Consider the following 19250-nt stretch of genomic DNA (forward strand, 5'->3'; position numbering starts at 1 on the left):
TTGAGTAGTAGTTTTAAATTCAATTCTTATTAGAGATGTATCCATATCCCCTTTGTTGTCACTCTCAGTATAGGAAGTCAGGACTGGAGAATGAACTATTCCTTGTGTGTTGTGATTGCATAAGAAAGTGTCCCGCATTGTTGCTACCTATGTTGTTTCTCTTTTGTGGATAGAGGATTTGTCTCCAGGACTGTCATTTTGATATCTTTTCTGAATACTATGTTCATTTAAAATTAATTAACTTATTTATGCCTAGCACAACAACAGGGGTATTCAGGCAGTTTATTTTTACAGTTTGTGCTGCAAAAAAAACTTCGGCACAATGGACAGAGTTTCAGCCTTAACTTTATTGCTCCCTTCTGTTATGGGTTTGTGTGCCCTTAATGTTGTTTAAAGCAATTTTTGGAAGTTTTTCAGTTTGTAGTGTGTGTGTGTGTGTGTACACATGTTTAACATTAATACTATTTATTTACTTTTAGCGGAAGAACGCAATTTTGTTGAGATGCACAGATGGCCTTCCAGTATGTACCTGAAACAGCTTGCAGATTACAGGAATTATATCAACTCCCAGAAATGCCACTGCATAGTAATGTAACCAGAAGATTGATTATTCACAAAGTGTTCATAGACTGGAGAATCACAGGCTGGGAATTACATGCAGGCTATTAAAACTGTAGCAGGGATGAAAATAAACATTTGAGTCCTACTGTACTCTCTAATGCACTTGCTAATACTCTTTTCATTAATAATGAATTACTGTTATGTTTTAAAGGGATTAAGAAATATACCATAGGACAGCATAAGGAGTTAATCAGGCCTGGTCTACACTACAAAGTTAGGTCAACGTAAGCCGCATGTGCATGTGTCTATACCTAAATTTGTCTCTTACTGATGTAAGTGCCCCGTTACAGCAATGCAGTAGCACTACCTCCCTGAGCAGCATTAAGCCATGGTTGATGTACTGAGGTCGACGCAGCGCAAGTGTAAACACTGCGTTACTTATATGAATTCTAACAGCCCTCCAGCAGCAGTTCAACAGTGTCTGACATTGACCTCTTTGGTCACAATTGTGAATGCCATTGTCCAGGGGTCATGGAGACTGAAAGACCCTCCCTCTCTTTTAAAACCCTGCAAATTTTGAAATGCCTTTTCCTGTTTGTCCAGCTGGAGAGCACACCTACCAGCTCTCCCATTGTTGTACGCAACTATGCAGCTGACCATGGCGGCCACGTGATCCAGACACACTCCAGCTTGGAATAGACAGGAGATATTGGATCTCCTGGGCCTGTGGAGAGAAGAGGCTGTGTAAGCACAGCTATGGACCAGCCATGTTTATCTGTGAACAGATTGCACAGGGTATGCAGGAGAAGGAGTACGACAGGCCAGCTGCAGTGCTGTGTGAAAGAGAAGGAATGGGTCAGCCATATCAAGAGGCCAGCAGTCATTCTGGTGCTAACCCGCAGACCTGCCACTTTTACAAAGAGCTGCATGCCATAATTGTCAGAGACCCTACTGATATCCCACACATAACCATGGATTCCTTTGTGGAGCCACAGGTCCCTGGCATGAACAACTAGGAGGAGGATGGGGGATGTGCGACCAGGGAGCTCCACCTATGCGGGGCGCCAGGACCTGTTTTGAGACTCCACCACAGTCCAGTCAGTCCCAGCAGTCGAGCATGGGTGAGCTTGATGCAGGGGGTCAGGAAAGTGTGTAAATGAGTTTCCCATTACAATGACGTACTGCTGGTGCCCCCAATTTAACATGGCACAATTACTGACTTTTCATTAATTTACTTGTACTAAAAGAAGTAGGAGTACAACAAAGACAGATGTTGTTATCTGCTTTTCATTCTCTTGTAGAATTAGGCCAGTGGGGGCATGTGGAGCAGTTTATGTACACAGGGATGTCCCTTGAATTCTCATGAGAGATCTTGATGAAACTTTCATGGAGGTACTCTGCAATCCTCTCCTGAAGGTTTCTAGGGATGGCAGCCTTACTGCTTCCTTTGTGGTATGACACTTTCCCATGCCACTCAGGGATAACTTCAGCAGGCACCCTTGTAGTACACAGGGTAGCAGCAGACAGTAAACAGCAGCTGTGCTTTCTGCGCCTTTGTTATATCAGGAGTGAGAGATCCGCTAAAATCACCACTTCCTGCGGACAGTGGTGCCAGTATTTAGTACCATTGTCCTATACTCAGTTTCATGCAACTGAGCAAAATTCCCTCATTTCCTTCACCCTTGGTGGGCCATACTCACCATGGCTGACTCATGAGTGGCACTGTGCACAAGCACTTTGAAGCAAAAGTGTCAATACGCATGTCTTGTTTAAAATTTTAGGGATGCAAGAGAAGAGGGTTCTGATTTTTAACTTTCACTTCCTGTTGTAACTATATTGACAGTGGTACCTCTGTGTGTTTTATCTGCAGCTGCTGCTATTGTGGCGCTGAGAGGTTCTCCCCTCCGCACCTGAGGAACACCTGAGCTAGATAAGGAAGAGAAAGAAGAGGACTTGGGATGACGTGTTCAATGAGATCCTGCAAGCCAGTGCTGCGTGAGACTGAGGAAAGGGTCTGGAGGGTGAACATTACAGACAGCCTGGGGAAGGAAAAAGCAGAGAGGAGAAGGAGAGGGAAATGCATCAAGACACAATGGAGCTTCTCCAACAACAAACAGAGATGCTGCAGACTCTTGTGGATTTAGTTACAACAATCCCAGTTTTGCCCTCCTTTGCAGTCCATGGGAAACTCCATAACAGCACCTCCTTATGCCCTCCCACCCTACATACCATGTGGTATCAGGGGCTTTATCCCTATCCCTACCACTCTATCCCAGCAGACATTAAGAACAACGACAATCCCATAAACTGATCTGTGAAATCCATGGTTGTTGTATATGTAGATTAATGGACAGGAATGTTCTTTCCACTGGTTGTTCTGTTTCATTAATTTATTAAGTTTTAATGTATTTACTTTTAAATTGCACAGATTTTTCTTTGCACTGGTTTTGCTACTGAATAAAATTATATTATTTGGAAAATAATCTTTTAGTTCACAATACATGCTTCAGAGTGCCCAGCAATTCTGAAAGCACCTACTTAATTGTTACTCTACAGCGTGGCACAACTCATAGGATCAGTGACAAACAGCGTAATAATCATAAATGTACAACAGACACCACAAAATTAAGAGGTGCATAGACAGTGCTATATTCATAGATGTACACCACACAATTCCTAACAGGCCCCAAAACAGCAGGGCCAGGTAGAGCAGAGTACACCACACATGACTCTGGCTCACTGTTAAAATGCTCTTCAAAGCCTCTCTGAGCTGTGTGGTTCAGTGTTGAGCTCTTCTAATAGCCCTTGTGTTTGGCTGTTCTAACTCAGCAGACTGCCAGTCCACTCTGGCAGAAACTTTTCTCCCTTTGCTTCCCTGAGATTATGCAGAACACAGCAGACAGCTATAACCATTGGGATGTCTTTTTTCACTGAGATCCAGTCTTGTGAGTAAACAACACCAGCATCCCTTCAGTCTTCCAAAAGCACATTCAACTGTCTGTCTTCACCTGCTAAGCCAATAGCGAAATCTTTTTTTGGTGCTATTGGAGTGCTACATGAGTCAGGGGAGAAAGGGGTAGGCTGGGTTCCCCGGGATTGCTATTGGTATTTCAACATCATCAAGAAAAGAAAGTCCCTGCTTGTAGCTTTCTGAACAGACCTGTATTTTTAAAGGTGCAAGCATCAGACACTTCCCTTGACCAGCCAAAGTTAATGTCAGTGAGGAGACCCTAGTGGTCCTCCAGTGCTTGCATAACTGTAGAAAAGTAGCCCTTTCTGTTGATGTACTCTGTGGCAAGATGGGCTTGTGCCAAAATAGGGATATGTATACTATCTTTGCTTCACCGCAATTCAGGAATGCCATTACTGCAAATCAATCCAGTATGTCCTGCGCATTGCTGAGAGTCACAGTCCTGCATAGCAAGAGATGATTAGTGGCCTTGCACACTTGCATGATAGTGGATTTTCCAACTCCAAAATGATTTTGCACTTACCAGTAGCAATCTGACACTGCAAGTTTCCACAGTGCAATCACTACTCTCTTCTCCGCCATCAGTGCAGCTCTAATTTTGATGTCCCTGTACTGGAGGGCTGAGGCAAGCTCGGCACACAGATTCAGGAATGTGGCCTTGTGCATTCAAAAGTTCTGAAGCCACTGCTCGTCATCCCAAGCCTGCATTATGATGTGATCCCACCAGTCAGTGCTCATTTCTTGGTTCCAGAAGTGGTGCTCTACCATCTGCAGTTTGAACACCAGCAACAAACAACTTTGAATTGGTTCTTGCTATGTCCCAGAGCAGTCTGTGCTCCAAGATATTGTTGTGTTCCCTGCTTATTTGGTTCGTGTTACGGCTCTGCGAAGATCATGTGTCCTGTGCTCACAATGCTTACAGCAATAGTGCAGAACTGCAAGCGCCATGCTTCTGTCAGAAACGGACATTGAGGAGGGCTGCGTAGGTTCATGGGGGAAAAGGCATGAAAATTATGGGATATAGATGACATGGCATGCATAGGATGAAAACAATTGCAAACTGGGAAGTTGGCCCCTTACCCCCAGTCACCGCGCTTGACGTGTTGCTGCCACACTATACATTGCCAAAACATCCCAAAAGACAGTGCACTGGACAGTAGTGGGTTGCACTGAGATACCTACCATGTATTGACACAAGCACTCATGAGGATGTGCAATACTTGTGCAAGGAGCCACGTATGCATGCACTAACAGTGGTAGCTTTATGCTGATGTAACTTGCGTCAACCAAAGTTTGCAGTGTAGACATGGTCTCTGTTGTTTTGCTGCAACCTGTTTTCCCTAAGGATACTTTGCTGCAATAGTGGTGGTTTCAACTCCTAGATGAGATGTTGAAAACATTTTAACTTTTGTAAATCTTTCGTTTAACCTATGGGTGAGATTTTCAATGAAGTTGGGTACCCAGCTTTCTGAGGCACTTTTGAATATCCCACCCTACCTGCTTATTTTAGCCTAGGATTATCACACAATCCTTGTAACATATTTATGGGCTTGCTCGGTAAAGCGTATTGTCAAAACATTGGGTTAAGTTTATAACTATTCCCTGTATAAGTTGCCCTTACAATCATATGAACTGGTATTTTCTCTCTAGCTAGGTGCTTATATGGCCCCATCATTGTACTGTGTGAGCGCCTCCTTTGCATTTAAAAATATAAATAACAGTAACAATCTTTCTTCCCAACCTGTAGGAGAAAAAGCTGGTTTAATTTTAGGGCATTTTCTGTTATTGTGTGGTAATATTATATATCTGTGTGTGACGAAATTCAGGGAAAGTGAAGGCAAAGAAGAAATTTGTATTCTTGTGAAAGCTATGAAGTCAACAGTCATCCTTATCTGTTGCAGGAGAAAATTCCATAGAGTAGGCAACTTTCCTGGGAAAGTTCTGTCTCCCACAGTCAAACTTCCCCCCCTGTTGGTTGACAGTTTAAATCATTTCAGCTGAACCCAGCTGCCAAGGGGATAATAGTCACAAAGAAAGAGGTAGGCATGGCCAGTTCCATGGAGAGCTTTGACTAACAGGACAAACCTAGAACTCAACTTCCTTCAATGGGAAGCCTTTGCAGAGTGGTGCATCAGCCCAATGTGTTCATGGTGACGTGTTTCTAGGCAGTTGATATGCTCCATGTTGTACTAATTGGATTGGTTCAGGTAGTGTGGATTCATTTTTTGATATGAGCCAAAATAATCAAGCCTGGAGATCTTAAATAGGATCACCATAATTTTGTGGGATCTTCTGGTGAGGCATAGATCACAGTGAGTGGCTTTTTTCAACTATTGGTGACTAGACATTCAGTAACACTGAGTCCAAAAGGAGCCCCAGGCTCAGACCATCTTAACAATTGAAGGATAGATTTCTACAATAACAGGAATTTTATACAGGAAGCAAGTTCTTCTAAGTGGTTCCCTCTGCCTACCAGCAAAACCACAATCTTATTTAGGTTCAACTTTAGCCAGCTATTCTTGTATTGTAGGGAGTGGTGTTTGTGGTATGTCAGTGTTTGGTCCTAGAGGGACAGTGTAAAAAAGGAAGATTAATGAAAAAGTTTCTTAGTCCTGAAAGCAAGGCAGGATGAGCCATTTTAAAGGCACCTGCAGAAAAAATTGCAGCCAGGTGAAGGTGAGACCCACCATATTAACTAGTACCTATAGTGCTTTTCTGTTAAAAAAGAGGAGTTTTTTTGTATCTCTACACAGTTATTCTTTTGGGAATTACACACTAGAACCATAGGGGATTTTCTTCTGGTGCAGTTCTAGAGGTCCAGATAGCATTTCCTATTTTGGGACAAAAATAATGGTACTCTTCTGGCTCCAAATATTGAAGGTTAGCTCAGTATAGGAATGTTAATTAATATATTTATATATGGCTTCGTGTCTGAGGATCTAAGAGAGCTTTATAAATGTGAGCAGCATTGTTATCTTTGTTTCCCAGATGAGGAAGACTGAAGCAGAGAGGGGTTGAGATTTGCTCAAGATCACATTGCTAGTCAGTGATGGAACTAGGAATAGCACATTGTCTCCTGCAAGGAATAAAACAGATGAGTCTGCTACCATGGAGAAAAAGAGATGTTAAAGATGGAATAAAAATGGTCAGACATGAAAGTAGAAACAATATATACATATAATTTTTAAAAAATATAAAAAAGATTTAACTACCTCCTTATTTCCTAATTTTTATATCTGTTACCGTAGAAATTAAAAATTCTAGATGTAGATCAACTGGATGAATGACAAATTTTGAAGTTTTGAAAGCTTAAGGCCATCAGCAAAAATGACTACAGAATTGTAAGTCTAATTTGCATGAACAATTACCAGTACTTAACATGCTCTGTCACAGTATCTGCACATACAGGTGGCCAGTTTAATCATTTAACTGGTGTTTGTATGCACAAATATTAAATTCACATGTGCAGTCATGGTAACTACATATACAAATTCTGTGTGTGAATGTTTGCCCATATTGCATGTGTCCCTAGATTTTTAATATTTTGAAAATCTGATCTGCTACGTTAGTATTTTTTGCCAATAACTCAATGTAGTGGTATTTATTTTCACGAAGGAGATTTCATAAATCCTTTTTCCCGTTAATAGCTTTTAAAAAAAACAAGGTAAAATGGAAATATGGACCATTTCTGTGGATCAGAGAATATTTTAAGGTATTGTATATTTATTTTAGTCTTTTGTGTTAATCATCCACAAACACTTTATATAGTGAGGCCAAGCAATGTGAGGAGACACAGATTTATAACTTGCTAATTACTCAAACACAAAATATCTTTCCATTCTTCGCAGGTGCCCCTATTATGCTACCTATATCAGGTCGAGACACTGGGTCAAACCCAGAATGATGTGATAATTTGAGAAAATGAGTGATTTCTCCACACAAACAGAATAACAAATGGATGTTTTTCTTTAGAAATGTGCTTTTTAAATTTAAAATCTATGCGTTAGATATAGGTTTCACTAACAATATCTTGTTACTTAGGTACAATTCAGAAATCCACAGATGATATTCAGAAGTTAGTCAAAGCACCACTGAGTTTGATATATGTGACAACTTTATATGTATAATATTTTTGCATTGATTTAAATTAAAAATTAGGAAGTTCCTGAAAACTTGATTCAAACAACTAAAAGATCTGGAAATATTAAAATAGCTTAGAAAAGGAAAACCAGTAAATTTAGTTTAGGAAAGTAACTCTCTTTGGGCTTTGTATAGGCAATCAAGTCTATTTTAAGAAAGCTATTCTGCTAATAACTTGCACGTTTCTCCTGAGGTAGGATTATCACCTCTTATCAGTTTAATATATGGTATAGTAGTATTCAAGGATCTATTCTTTTATAACTGCTTTGAATACATATTGAGGAGAGACTAGACCTCTACCTTATTAGCGAATCTTGTTAACAACATTGTTACACACCTTTTTTCCATGTTTGTTTATGACACATGTACACTTATGTCAAGCCAGTATGGAGACTTATATTGAGGCTAACATAGGAAGTCTTCTGTCCTAAGAAACATTAATTTCCCCAGGACAGAAGAGTCTCTGCTCTCGTCTTTAGATCTTGGTGAACTAGGTAAGAAAAAGGTTTAGGAGAAAATAACTTATTTACTAAGGCATGTGCTGAAATTCAGCTTTTGATATTTTCATAAGTTATGGAATGGTATTTTCTCTTTGACTAAAATTTACAATTTCTAGATTTAGTATTTAACACTTTGTAACAAAACAATAAATATTTTTACTGAATCTCAATTTCATGTGATTATTTACCTATTTTTGTTTAGAAAGTTTGAACAGTGTGCTGGAAAGAATTAAACAGCAAAACTGTGTAATTCATATACTGGTAGATAAAGTGAGAGTAAACAATGTTGTTTTCATTATTCTACATTTGTAGTGTTCCAGAGCCCAAATTAGAATTAGGACCCCACTGGACTACATGTTGTACATAGGAAGACATTTTGTAATAGGATTTGTGTTGAATAGCATTGCATTCTTCACATGGTTTGTATATAAATACTGAGGATACATTTTAATGAAGCTTCCAAAATTAAGTCATAGAGATGCAATAGTCTCTTCATAGCCACACTTCCATCTTTATTTTCATCCTTTCTCGAATACTCTCAGAATTTTTTTTACTGAGTTTGAACTAGCCTGGGAGATGGGGAGGTGAGGAAAAAGAATGACGTATGAAGTGTTTCTGTTCAGTTTTTTTCTTAGTGATGCATCAGAGTGTATCCAGCTCCATCATAGCACTTCTGCCAACACGTGCTCTTCAGTGCTGATCTCTTAGATGAGCTGAAGCTCAGTAGTAGAAAAGAGAACTAGAACAGGATACTTTGGTATGAAGCTAGGACGGATTTGAGTCCTGATGCTGCATATTAAAGATCGACACGGATTTATGCGCTGAGGATTTTTCCTTTGAAGTAAATCTGGGCCATAACTTAAATGCCAGAAGGGACCATTCTGATCATCTAGATCAGTGGTGGGCAACCTGCAGCCTGTCAGGGTAATCTGCTGGCCAGCTGCCAGACAGTTTGTTTACATTTGAATGACTGCCCACAGCTCCCAGTGGCTGCGGTTCGCTGTTCGCAGCCAAGGGAGCTGCAGGAAGTGGCGTGGGATGTGCTGGCCTCCGCTTCCCACAGTTCCCATTGGCCGGGAACGGCAAACCGCAGCCACTGGGAGCTGCAGGCGGCTGTAAAAATGTAAACAAACTGTTTGGTGCCCCACCAGCAGATTACCCTGACTGGCCGCGTGCCGCAGGTTGCCCACCACTGATCTAGATGCTCCAATCACTGTACATGCTGTCACCGTTGTGGGGTAACTGCATCTTTGACCCCTTTGTGGTATCTTTGAAAACACCCCACTTATATGTCGGCTAGAGGCCTGAGCCCTAAGTGGGGTATTGTAAAGGATGGTATGAAGGGGTCAAAGGTGCAGTTACCCCAGATGTGTGACAGCATTGGAGCATCTAGATCGGGGTGGGCAAACTTTTTGGTCTGAGGGCCACATCTGGATATGGAAATTGTATGATGGGCCATGAGTGTTCACAAAATTGGTGGTCAGGGTGGGTGGGGGGTGAGGGCTGTGGGGTGCAGGACAGTGCTCCAGGCTGGGACCGAGGGGTTTGGAGGATGGGAGGGGGATCAGGGCTGGAGCAGGGGGATGGGGCATGGGAGGAGGTCAGGGGTGCAGGCGCCGGGCAGCGCTCATCTCAAGCCGCTCCCAGAAGCAGTGACAGTCGCCCCTCCAGCTCCTACCTGGAGGCATGGCCCTGGCCGGGCAGCTTTGCATACTGCCCTGTCCGCAGGCATCGCCCCTACAGCTCCCTTTGGCTGCGGTTCCTGGCCCATGGGAGCTGCAGAGCCAGCACTTTGGGCAGGGGCAGCGTGCGGAGCCCCCTGGCTGCCCCTATGTGTAAGAGCTGGAGGGGGGAACATGCCGTTGCTTCCTGGAGCCACGGCACGTGTGGAGCAAGCCCACAACCAGAGCTTGAGGGCTGGATTGCCCACCCCTGATCAAGATGCAATTGTCTTACAAGCAAGAGTCTCAAACATACTGATTGATTTATTTTTTTAATTTTTTTTACCTTGGACAGGATTAACAATGACCAGCCACCTTTTCACAAAGCACAATACATTTACTTTAGAACAAAAACATTGCAGAGAAAACATACCAAAAAATAAGAAGTCTGTATGCAGGCTAAGCTTACCAGTTGTTACCCGTCTTTCCCATGGAGACCCTAGTAGATTTCAAAGTCCTTCAAATTCTTACAGCAGAGTAACACTCTTGGTTAAAGTCTCATGTCAATTTTTGGATTGAATGAGAGTCTCCCCTCCACTACATTAGACTTTCCACTTTCTACCATTCTGCATTCTTTTTCTCCTGGGCCTCTTAAAACCAGTCAAAACCAGTTCCCCCTGCCCCGGTCCCCCAAATGGTGGTACTTCTCTAAAGTTGTTTAACTGTCCAGGGATTTGCATTAGTGTGTTTTCTTCCCCTCACTCCCAATTTTAATTCCCCGCACCAGAACACAATTCACAAATGTACATAAAGCATTTATAGACATAGTAGTCTATGAATATCCTATGTGCCAATAGTATCTGGCACATCTCATTACAATAATGTAAAGTTTCCATGCTTCCACAGCCTCACATCTGTCACACATACATGTAGTAAGATACTCTAAATAAAGACAGAGGGTGGGAAAAAGAAAATAGTTATTCCCCTGTTGTATGAAATGGGGAACGAAAGACTACATAAATTAAATGACTTGTGCAACGTAAAACAGACACTCCATGTCTCCTACCCATCCAGTGCCTTAGCCAGACCATCTTTCCTTTCCAACTGAATGTTTAACTGTTTTATCTCCTCTAATGCCTCTTAAGACTATGAGTTCCTTGGGAAGTTGTGTGGCTACAGGCACGCAGACAGCATTCCATAAACACCCGCATACCACTACCTTGCTGGCGAAATAGTGATGAAAGTAAGAGGAAATCCTCTGCTTTAACAAAATGGCTGCCCGGTTGGTTTATAAGCAACCCAGACACACATTTAAAATAGAAATTATCTATTATTATCTGGTCTGCTGCCAGCAGCAGAAATGTTGTTTTCCTTCTTATTGCAATTTGACCTTTTCAAGTAGTGTTTCAGTGACTCACATCCTATAAGCAATTTGATTTATTGCTTCCAAGTAAGTGACATTTTAAGGTCACAGATATTCCATAAGGGGAGCTATTTGTGAAAGACAAAATGCTCTATAATAAAATCCCAGAGGGAAAGGAGAGCAGTCATCTATTATCCTAGGGTTGAGGGGGACAGGGAAGGGAGGTGAAAGCTTGTGCCAACATCTTTCTTTGTAAGAGAGGATTTGTTACGGTGCAGGTGGGGAGGGCTAGCTATAGCTTGTTACTGCAGATGGGCCCATGGGTGGCAGGTGAAGCTTCCCCTTGGGGAGGCTGGCCGTCTGCCCCTCCTGGCCAAGGCCTGCCCCAGCTTGGTACTCTCAGCCCCCCCCCGGGGGGAGGGGCTAAGAGCTCAATTGGGGCCACAGAGTGTGTGTGTGAGGGAGAGTGGTGAGAGCTCAGCCCCAGCCAGGGTCAAGCTCTCAGCCTTGTCCAGGACTGCAGTGGAGCCACGGGTGCCGACTCCATGGGTGCTCCAGGGCTCAAGCACCCACTGGAAAAAAAATAAGGGGTGCTCAGCACCCGCAGGGCAGGATTCATCTTTTGTGTGCTGCAGCGCCCTGATCATGGCCCCTCCACTAGTGCTCCACCCCGAGGCCCCACCCCCCAGTCCATCTCTTTTCCCCCAAGACCCCTTCTGTGCTCCACCACGAGGCCCTGCCCCATTCGAACTCTTTCCCTGAGGCCCCACCCACTTCTCACACAAGGGGGAGGGGGCGGAGAGTAGCACCCACTGGCAAAACCAAAAGTCCGTTCCTGTGGGTGGAGTTCCCAGCCTTGGCTGGAGCTCCAAGCCTGAAGCCCCTCTCCCATTCTGCTCCTTCCACCCATGGCCCCACCTGAGTTCACCTCTTCCGGTGTGACCCCACGCATAGTCCCTTCCCCCATGGCCCCATCCCACTCCCACTCTGCCTCTTCCCCCTGAGGCCCTTCCCCCCTCTTACTCCCTCCCTGCTGTGGCCCCAAGACCAGAAAAGCTCTGTACCCCTTCCAGAACCCCTGGGCTGCATCAGGGAGCAAGATCTACTCCAGCCCCAGGGCCACAGTGGGGGCAGATTTTTCCAGGGGCTCCAAATGGGGGCATGAAGTTTGGGGAGGCTTAGCCTCTCTTAGGTGCGACCCATGGCTGTGCCTCTGTTTAAAAAAAATGCATTGAGGGGTTCTGTTGGTGCTATGCAAGGATAAGTCCATCAATGGCTATTAATGAGGATGGGCAGGGATGCAAAACCATGCTCTGAAGAGTCCTTAGCCTCTGTTTGCCAAATGCTGGGAATGGGAGACAGGGGATGGATCACTTGATGATTAGCTGTTCTGTTCATTCCTTCTGGGGCACCTGGCATTGGCCAGTGTCAAAAGACAAGATACTGGGCTACACAGACCTTTGAACTGACCCAGTATGGCCATTCTTATGGATTGTTCCAACTATTATGATTAGCATAAGGTACGACATACAAGTTGAAATGTTTTGACTTTAGTAGTAATAATATAACATAAAAGTTCAGTCAATAAGGTCAAAACAAAATGTCACCATTTCACTCTGCAGCAAATTTCAATTTTTCATTCTAATTTGGAACCAAAAAAAAAGGAAATTTCAAAATTTCCCATAGAAGGGGAATTTTGGGTTCTGACTTGCTCTAGTTGTCTCTGTCTTACAAATGAGCAATGTGTGGTACACAGAAGTTAAGTGATTTACCCCACATCACATAGGAAGTCTGATAGAGAGTTAGGAATGCAGCCTAGGTGACCTGACTTTCCAGTTCTGAGCTTTATCAACAAGACCATACTTCCTCCCTAACTGTGCACAAATTAGTTTCCATCTCATGACACACTGGATCTGCATTTCTTTATACTAGGAGAATTTCCTTGCCTGTTTTTCTCCAGAAATAAGCTCCTTCTGCTTCCTGGGAAACAAGCACGTGGTACATGGGTATGTCCCAGCTCAAATCCTTGTGTCTCAGCTAATAGACTACATTTTAACCTTCAGCCTCACCTTATCCATGTATCACACAAGCAAAGGCAACATAAAGCTCTGTCTTAATACGGTTTAAGAACAAATGCAAGGTGATTATACAAACATGTCCAGCAATACAATGTATTTCTATGAATTATCAGCTAGTTCTTGTTCAAGAGTAATTTGCATATTCTACACTGAGGCAGCCAGTTTAGATTTAAGAGCATGCAGCTCATGGTTGTCAGTGCATTTCACCCATCTATAGAGAGCTATTCAGTTTTCACTCATCCCACAACATTCCAATTCCTTAAAGACGTTGTTAGAACTTTCCCTCCAGCAGCTGGATCTACACCTCCCTGGGATCCAAATTTAGTACTAGCAGCACATATGTGGCTTACCTTTGAACCCTTTGCTAAATACAGAAAGGAGCATGCAGCTATGAAGGTGGCCTTTTTGGCAGTGACCTCTTCAATGTGGAGGGTAGATGCCCTTGGTGCCCTCTGGGCAGACCCACCTTATACCATATTTCACAGAAACAAGGTGTTCCTCCAGCTACATGCTAAGTTTGTTACTAAGGTCCAGTGCGACTTTAATGTGAATCAAATGATTAATTTACCAGTATTTTAGCTGAAGTGGCATGAACTGGAGAGCATAGGATATTATGCTCTCTGACTGGTTGAAGGGCCATGGCTTTCTACTCAGATCAGACAAAGCCCTTTCAAAAATCTCCTCCACTGTTCACTTTATTTGCTGAGAGAATGAAGGACAAAGTCCGCTCTTCTCAGAGACTCTCAAGGTGAATCAAAGCTCACCCAACTAGGGCACAGGCTGCCTCACTATTGTTACTACATAGTGTCCCCCTTTCTGAAGTCAGCAGGGCAGCTACTTGGAATTTGGTGTATGCGTTCAGCAGGCCGTATGCCCTGACTGACGCCTTGGCAGCTGGTGCATACTTTGATTCACTCCTTCTGACTATGGTGCTAGGTACCACCTCAGATCACCCGCCTCAATTAACATTGCTTGGGAATCATGCACAGTGACTACCCATAGGAACCAGCACTCAAGGGATTATTACTTATTTTATAGCAACTGGCATTCTTAGAGCTGTATGGTCCCTGAGTATTCACAACCCGCCCTCTTTCCTCTCTGCTTTGGATCATCATGTGAATCACAGTAGAGTAGGAACTGAGAGATGGTCAGGCCATATCACCATGTATACCCTCTGTTTGCAGCACGAGGCAGCGTAGCACGCAAGTGCAAACCAACAGCCACTGCTATTGAAGAATTTGCAATCCCAAGCACGTGCACACACTCAGGGAATACCCATGGGGATCACATATCTGGAAGAACTCTAGGTACAATAAGGTCAGTAACTTTCCTTTGTTGTAACTCATCCCCCAAAGAAAACTATGCTGAGAGAAAGGATTTTAAGAACATAAGAACAGCCATACTGGGTCAGGCCAATGGTCCATCTAGCCCAGTATCCTGTCTGCTGACAGTGGCCTATGATAGGTGCTTCAGAGGGCACAAATAGAAGAGGCAATCATTGAGTGAGGTATCCCCTGTTGTTCACTCCCAACTGTAGGGACGCCCCGAGCATAAGGTTGCATCCATGACCATCTTGGCTGATAGTCATTGATGGCCTATCCTCCATGAATTTATCTAATTCTTTTTTGAACCCCAGTCGAGTTTTGGCCTTCACAACATCCCCAGGCAACAAGTGCCACAGGTGAACTGTGCAAAACTTCTGTGCTGTATGACTAGAATACTGCAGATTTTTAGTTGTGAAGTCTAAACTTAACTGTTTTAATTTTTGCTTTGCAGCTTGTCATGAGGCTGGTTCTGGCAGGACCCAACTGAGAGTGCCAATTCAGGACAAATTGCTTAAAGCAGGCCAGTTACAGCCCAAGGCTGGGGTTTTTCTACCTGTAAGGCAAACCAAACCAGCCAAACAGAGAGGACTTTGGTTTTACCCCACTGGCTAACCACAAGTCACACAAGCAATTCCCTTAGACACTCCAGTTTCCCAGTATCACCACCAGTGCCACTCGTTATGGGGACAAATGGTTATGAAAACCAACACCCCAGTAAAAGAAAAACGGTTCTCCTGATCCCAAAGGACCAAGCCCCAGACCCAGGTCAATATACAAACCAGATCGTACCCACAAATCACGCTGTTGCCAATCCTTTAGAATCTAAAATCTAAAGATTTATTCATAAAAGGAAAAAGATATAGAGGAGAGCAAGAGTTGGTTAAATGGAATCAATTACATACAGTAATGGCAAAGTTCTTGGTTCAGGCTTGTAGAAGTGATAGACTTGATTTGAACCTGCAGTTTATTCGCTGGAGTACATCCACAGCTGGGATGGGTCATCAGTCCTTTGTGTAAAGATTCTGTTTGTAGCAAAGTCTCTCCAGAGGTAAGAAGCAGGATTGAAGACAAGATGGAGGAGCTGCAGCAGCTTTTTATAGTTTCTTGCCATGTGGTCTCTGCTTTCTTTGTCCCAAGGACAAGCTGTCCATCACATGGCCTGGAAAAACCTCAGAGTTCTGACCAGAGGCATGTCTCTGCATAGCTTGCTGAGTCACAAGGTGTGTCTGCCTTCTCTCAATGGGTCAACTGTACTGCTTGATGGCCCATTAAGGACCATCAGCTAGCTAGGCAGAGCTGACCCCAACTTGTCTGGGGTGTCACCCAGAAGCATAGCACAAGTTTGAAATACAGACAGTATAGAGCCAATATTCCTAACTTCAACTACAAAAATGATACACATATACAGATAGCATAATCATAACCAGAAAACCATAACCTTGTCTTAGACACCTTATTTGACCCCCTTTATACAAAATTTGGTGCCACTACAGGACTTTGGTTGCAACAATGATCTATATGGTTACAGAGTCTGTCAATAACATCACACAGCTCACCTTAGATATAACTGCATAGGCTCCCCACCTCCCTCTGAAGAATCCTGTAGTGGATGTGCTGGAGGCCAAATATTTTACTAGATCAGTGGTCTAAGTTAGTACTTTCTAGTGAATGTTCTTTATTGAGACTAGTCAATAGAATAGAATATAGTGTGGAATTTATATGCCTTTCACTGAAAGAGAGAGCGTAAGCATACTAACTTGCATCATATGCATAACACAAAAAAAACAGCTCTACCCAGAAAACGATGAGCAAGGAGCCCAGCTGCATAATGTAATAAGTCACTACAAATAAAATACTCCTGCATATACAGTAATTGTAATGCTGTATTGAACATATTCTCTCATCAGAAGTGATTGTGGCTGCAAATGGTCAGCTAAGTTTCTGCAAAAGTAGTCAGATGTTCTGCATACAGTATCATATAAGCAGGTTTCAGAGTAACAGCCGTGTTAGTCTGTATTCGCAAAAAGAAAAGGAGGACTTGTGGCACCTTAGAGACTAACCAATTTATTTGAGCATGAGCTTTCGTGAGCTACAGCTCACTTCATCGGATGCATACTGTGGAAACTGCAGAAGACATTATATACACAGAGACCATGAAACAATACCTCCTCCCATCCCACTCTCCTGCAGGTAATAGCTTATCTAAAGTGATCACTCTCCTTACAATGTGTATGATAATCAAGCTGGGCCATTTCCAGCACAAATCCAGGTTTTCTCACCCTCCACCCCCCCCGCCCCCCCAAACTCACTCTCCTGCTGGTAATAGCCCATCCAAAGTGACCACTCTCTTTACAATGTGTATGATAATCAAGGTGGGCCATTTCCAGCACAAATCCAGGTTTTCTCACCTCCCACCCCCCCCCTTTCCAAAAACCACACACACAAACTCACTCTCCTGCTGGTAATAGCTTATCCAAAGTGACCACTCTCCTTACAATGTGTATGAAAATCAAGGTGGGCCATTTCCAGCACAAATCCAGGTTCCCCCCCCCCCCAAAAAAAAAAAAACAAAAACCACACACACACACAAACTCACTCTCCTGCTGGTAATAGCTTATCCAAGGTGACCACTCTCCCTACAATGTGCATGATAATCAAGGTGGGCCATTTCCAGCACAAATCCAGGTTTTCTCACCCCACCCCCACCCCCATACATACACAAACTCACTCTCCTGCTGGTAATAGCTCATCCAAAGTGACCACTCTCCCTACAATGTGCATGATAATCAAGGTGGGCCATTTCCAGCACAAATCCAGGTTTTCTCACCCCCCACCCCCCCCTTTCCAAAAACCACACACACAAACTCACTCTCCTTCTGGTAATAGCTTATCCAAAGTGACCACTCTCCTTACAATGTGTATGATAATCAAGGTGCGCCATTTCCAGCATAAATCCAAGTTTAACCAGAACGTCTTGGGGGGGGGTAGGAAAAAGCAAGGGGAAATAGCCTATTTAAAGGTAGCCTATTTCCCCTTGCTTTTTCCTACCCCCCACCCCCCCAAGACGTTCTGGTTAAACTTGGATTTATGCTGGAAATGGCCCACCTTGATTATCACACACATTGTAAGGAGAGTGGTCACTTTGGATAAGCTATTACCAGCAGGAGAGTGAGTTTGTGTGTGTGGTTTTTGGAAAGGAGGGGGTGGGGGGTGAGAAAACCTGGATTTGTGCTGGAAATGGCCCAGCTTGATTATCATACACATTGTAAGGAGAGTGATCACTTTAGATAAACTATTACCAGCAGGAGAGTGGGATGGGAGGAGGTATTGTTTCATGGTCTCTGTGTATATAATGTCTTCTGCAGTTTCCACAGTATGCATCCGATGAAGTGAGCTGTAGCTCAGGAAAGCTTATGCTCAAATAAATTGGTTAGTCTCTAAGGTGCCACAAGTACTCCTTTTCTTTATATAAGCAGGTGGAGTTCTGAGGGAGATTGATTTTCCTACAGTTGTGAGTGGAGCAAGGGAAATTCCTGTAGCAGAGCCAAAGCATGGTACGCTGGGACTTGCTATTATTAAACTTACCCAGTCACTAGCAACTCTAGCTGCTACAATAGATAGTTGGAAATACTGTACATAATGCTAGGCATACAGTACTGAGCGTAGCTTAAACACAGTTTTAAAAAAAAAGCAGCATTTGTTACTCAAGAAATCCCTACTTGATAAATATTAAATTTAAGGAACAGAACATTTTATTTGCTTCTGATAGTCTGCTAAATTCCACCAAGAAGAAACAGAGAGTGATAGAAAAGGTTTTATGGAACAAGCTGTGCAATACCCTACAGTCTAAAGCAGGGGTCTCAAACTCAGTTTACCTTAGGGCCAGTGCCAGTCCTCAAATCCTCCCAGCGGGCCAGTAATGTCACTGAAGATGGTGTTCAGAAACGAAAATGTTTATATTGTATTTTTGATTTTGAATTTCTTAGAAATAATAAAACTGTCATACAACTTTATACAATTTTTTGCCTGCCAGAGTGTTTTTAGTGTTTGCCAGATAAACTGACAGAACTGCAGTATTGCCAGGTGTTGATGTTTGGCGTCAGTGGCTGAGCAGTTGAAACCTTCAGGATTGCAGCAAGGGGTGCATCAGATAGTTGTGTTCAGTATTTTGACTTGTTTATATTCATTGTGGAAAAAAAGTGATGCTGCCTCCCTGGCTGACTCTGCCTGGCAACTAGTGATGGTATCTCTGTCCCTCTTCCCCAGCCAACGGGAACTGTGGGGGGCAGTGCCTGCAGCCAACATTGCCGGCAGCATGTCTGCCTACGTCTCTCCTCTGCAGGATGCAGTGGGGAGGTTCTCAGGCCGCAGATGGCCTGCGGGCCGGGACTTTGAGACCCCTGGTCTAAAGCCAGCTAACTTATAGGTGTGTGACCTTTATTCCTCCAAGAGGAAGAGGGTATTAAGCTGGCCAAGACCCACATTGCTTTTTCCCTCCATGGGTTTTCCAAAATGGAAGGAAACACATGGATATGAGAATGCTGCATGACTGTCTAAACTTGGTCCTAGCCAGGAAGTTTAGATGACAGACTCACTCAGTCACGTTGGGCTGGCCTGCTGGAGACAAATTGTGCTGACTAGCTCCCAACAT

General features: G+C 43.5%; 1 protein-coding gene across 2 annotated transcripts in view; it reads left to right on the top strand.

The window, feature by feature from the left end:
• The window catches only part of RHOBTB3 (Rho related BTB domain containing 3), a 73680-nt gene extending 65400 nt beyond the window's left edge, over window positions 1–8280 (top strand). For both annotated transcript variants that reach the window (XM_074952869.1, XM_074952870.1), the window contains 2 exons: window positions 480–1682; window positions 2432–8280. In XM_074952869.1, coding sequence (XP_074808970.1) covers window positions 480–595 — 116 coding nt within the window. In that variant the 3' untranslated portion in view covers window positions 596–1682; window positions 2432–8280. The remainder of the gene's footprint in view (window positions 1–479; window positions 1683–2431) is intronic.
• Window positions 8281–19250: the final 10970 nt, after the last annotated feature.

This window comes from Natator depressus, chromosome 5 (genome assembly GCF_965152275.1).
Source record: "Natator depressus isolate rNatDep1 chromosome 5, rNatDep2.hap1, whole genome shotgun sequence".
Classification (NCBI taxonomy): domain Eukaryota; kingdom Metazoa; phylum Chordata; order Testudines; family Cheloniidae; genus Natator; species Natator depressus.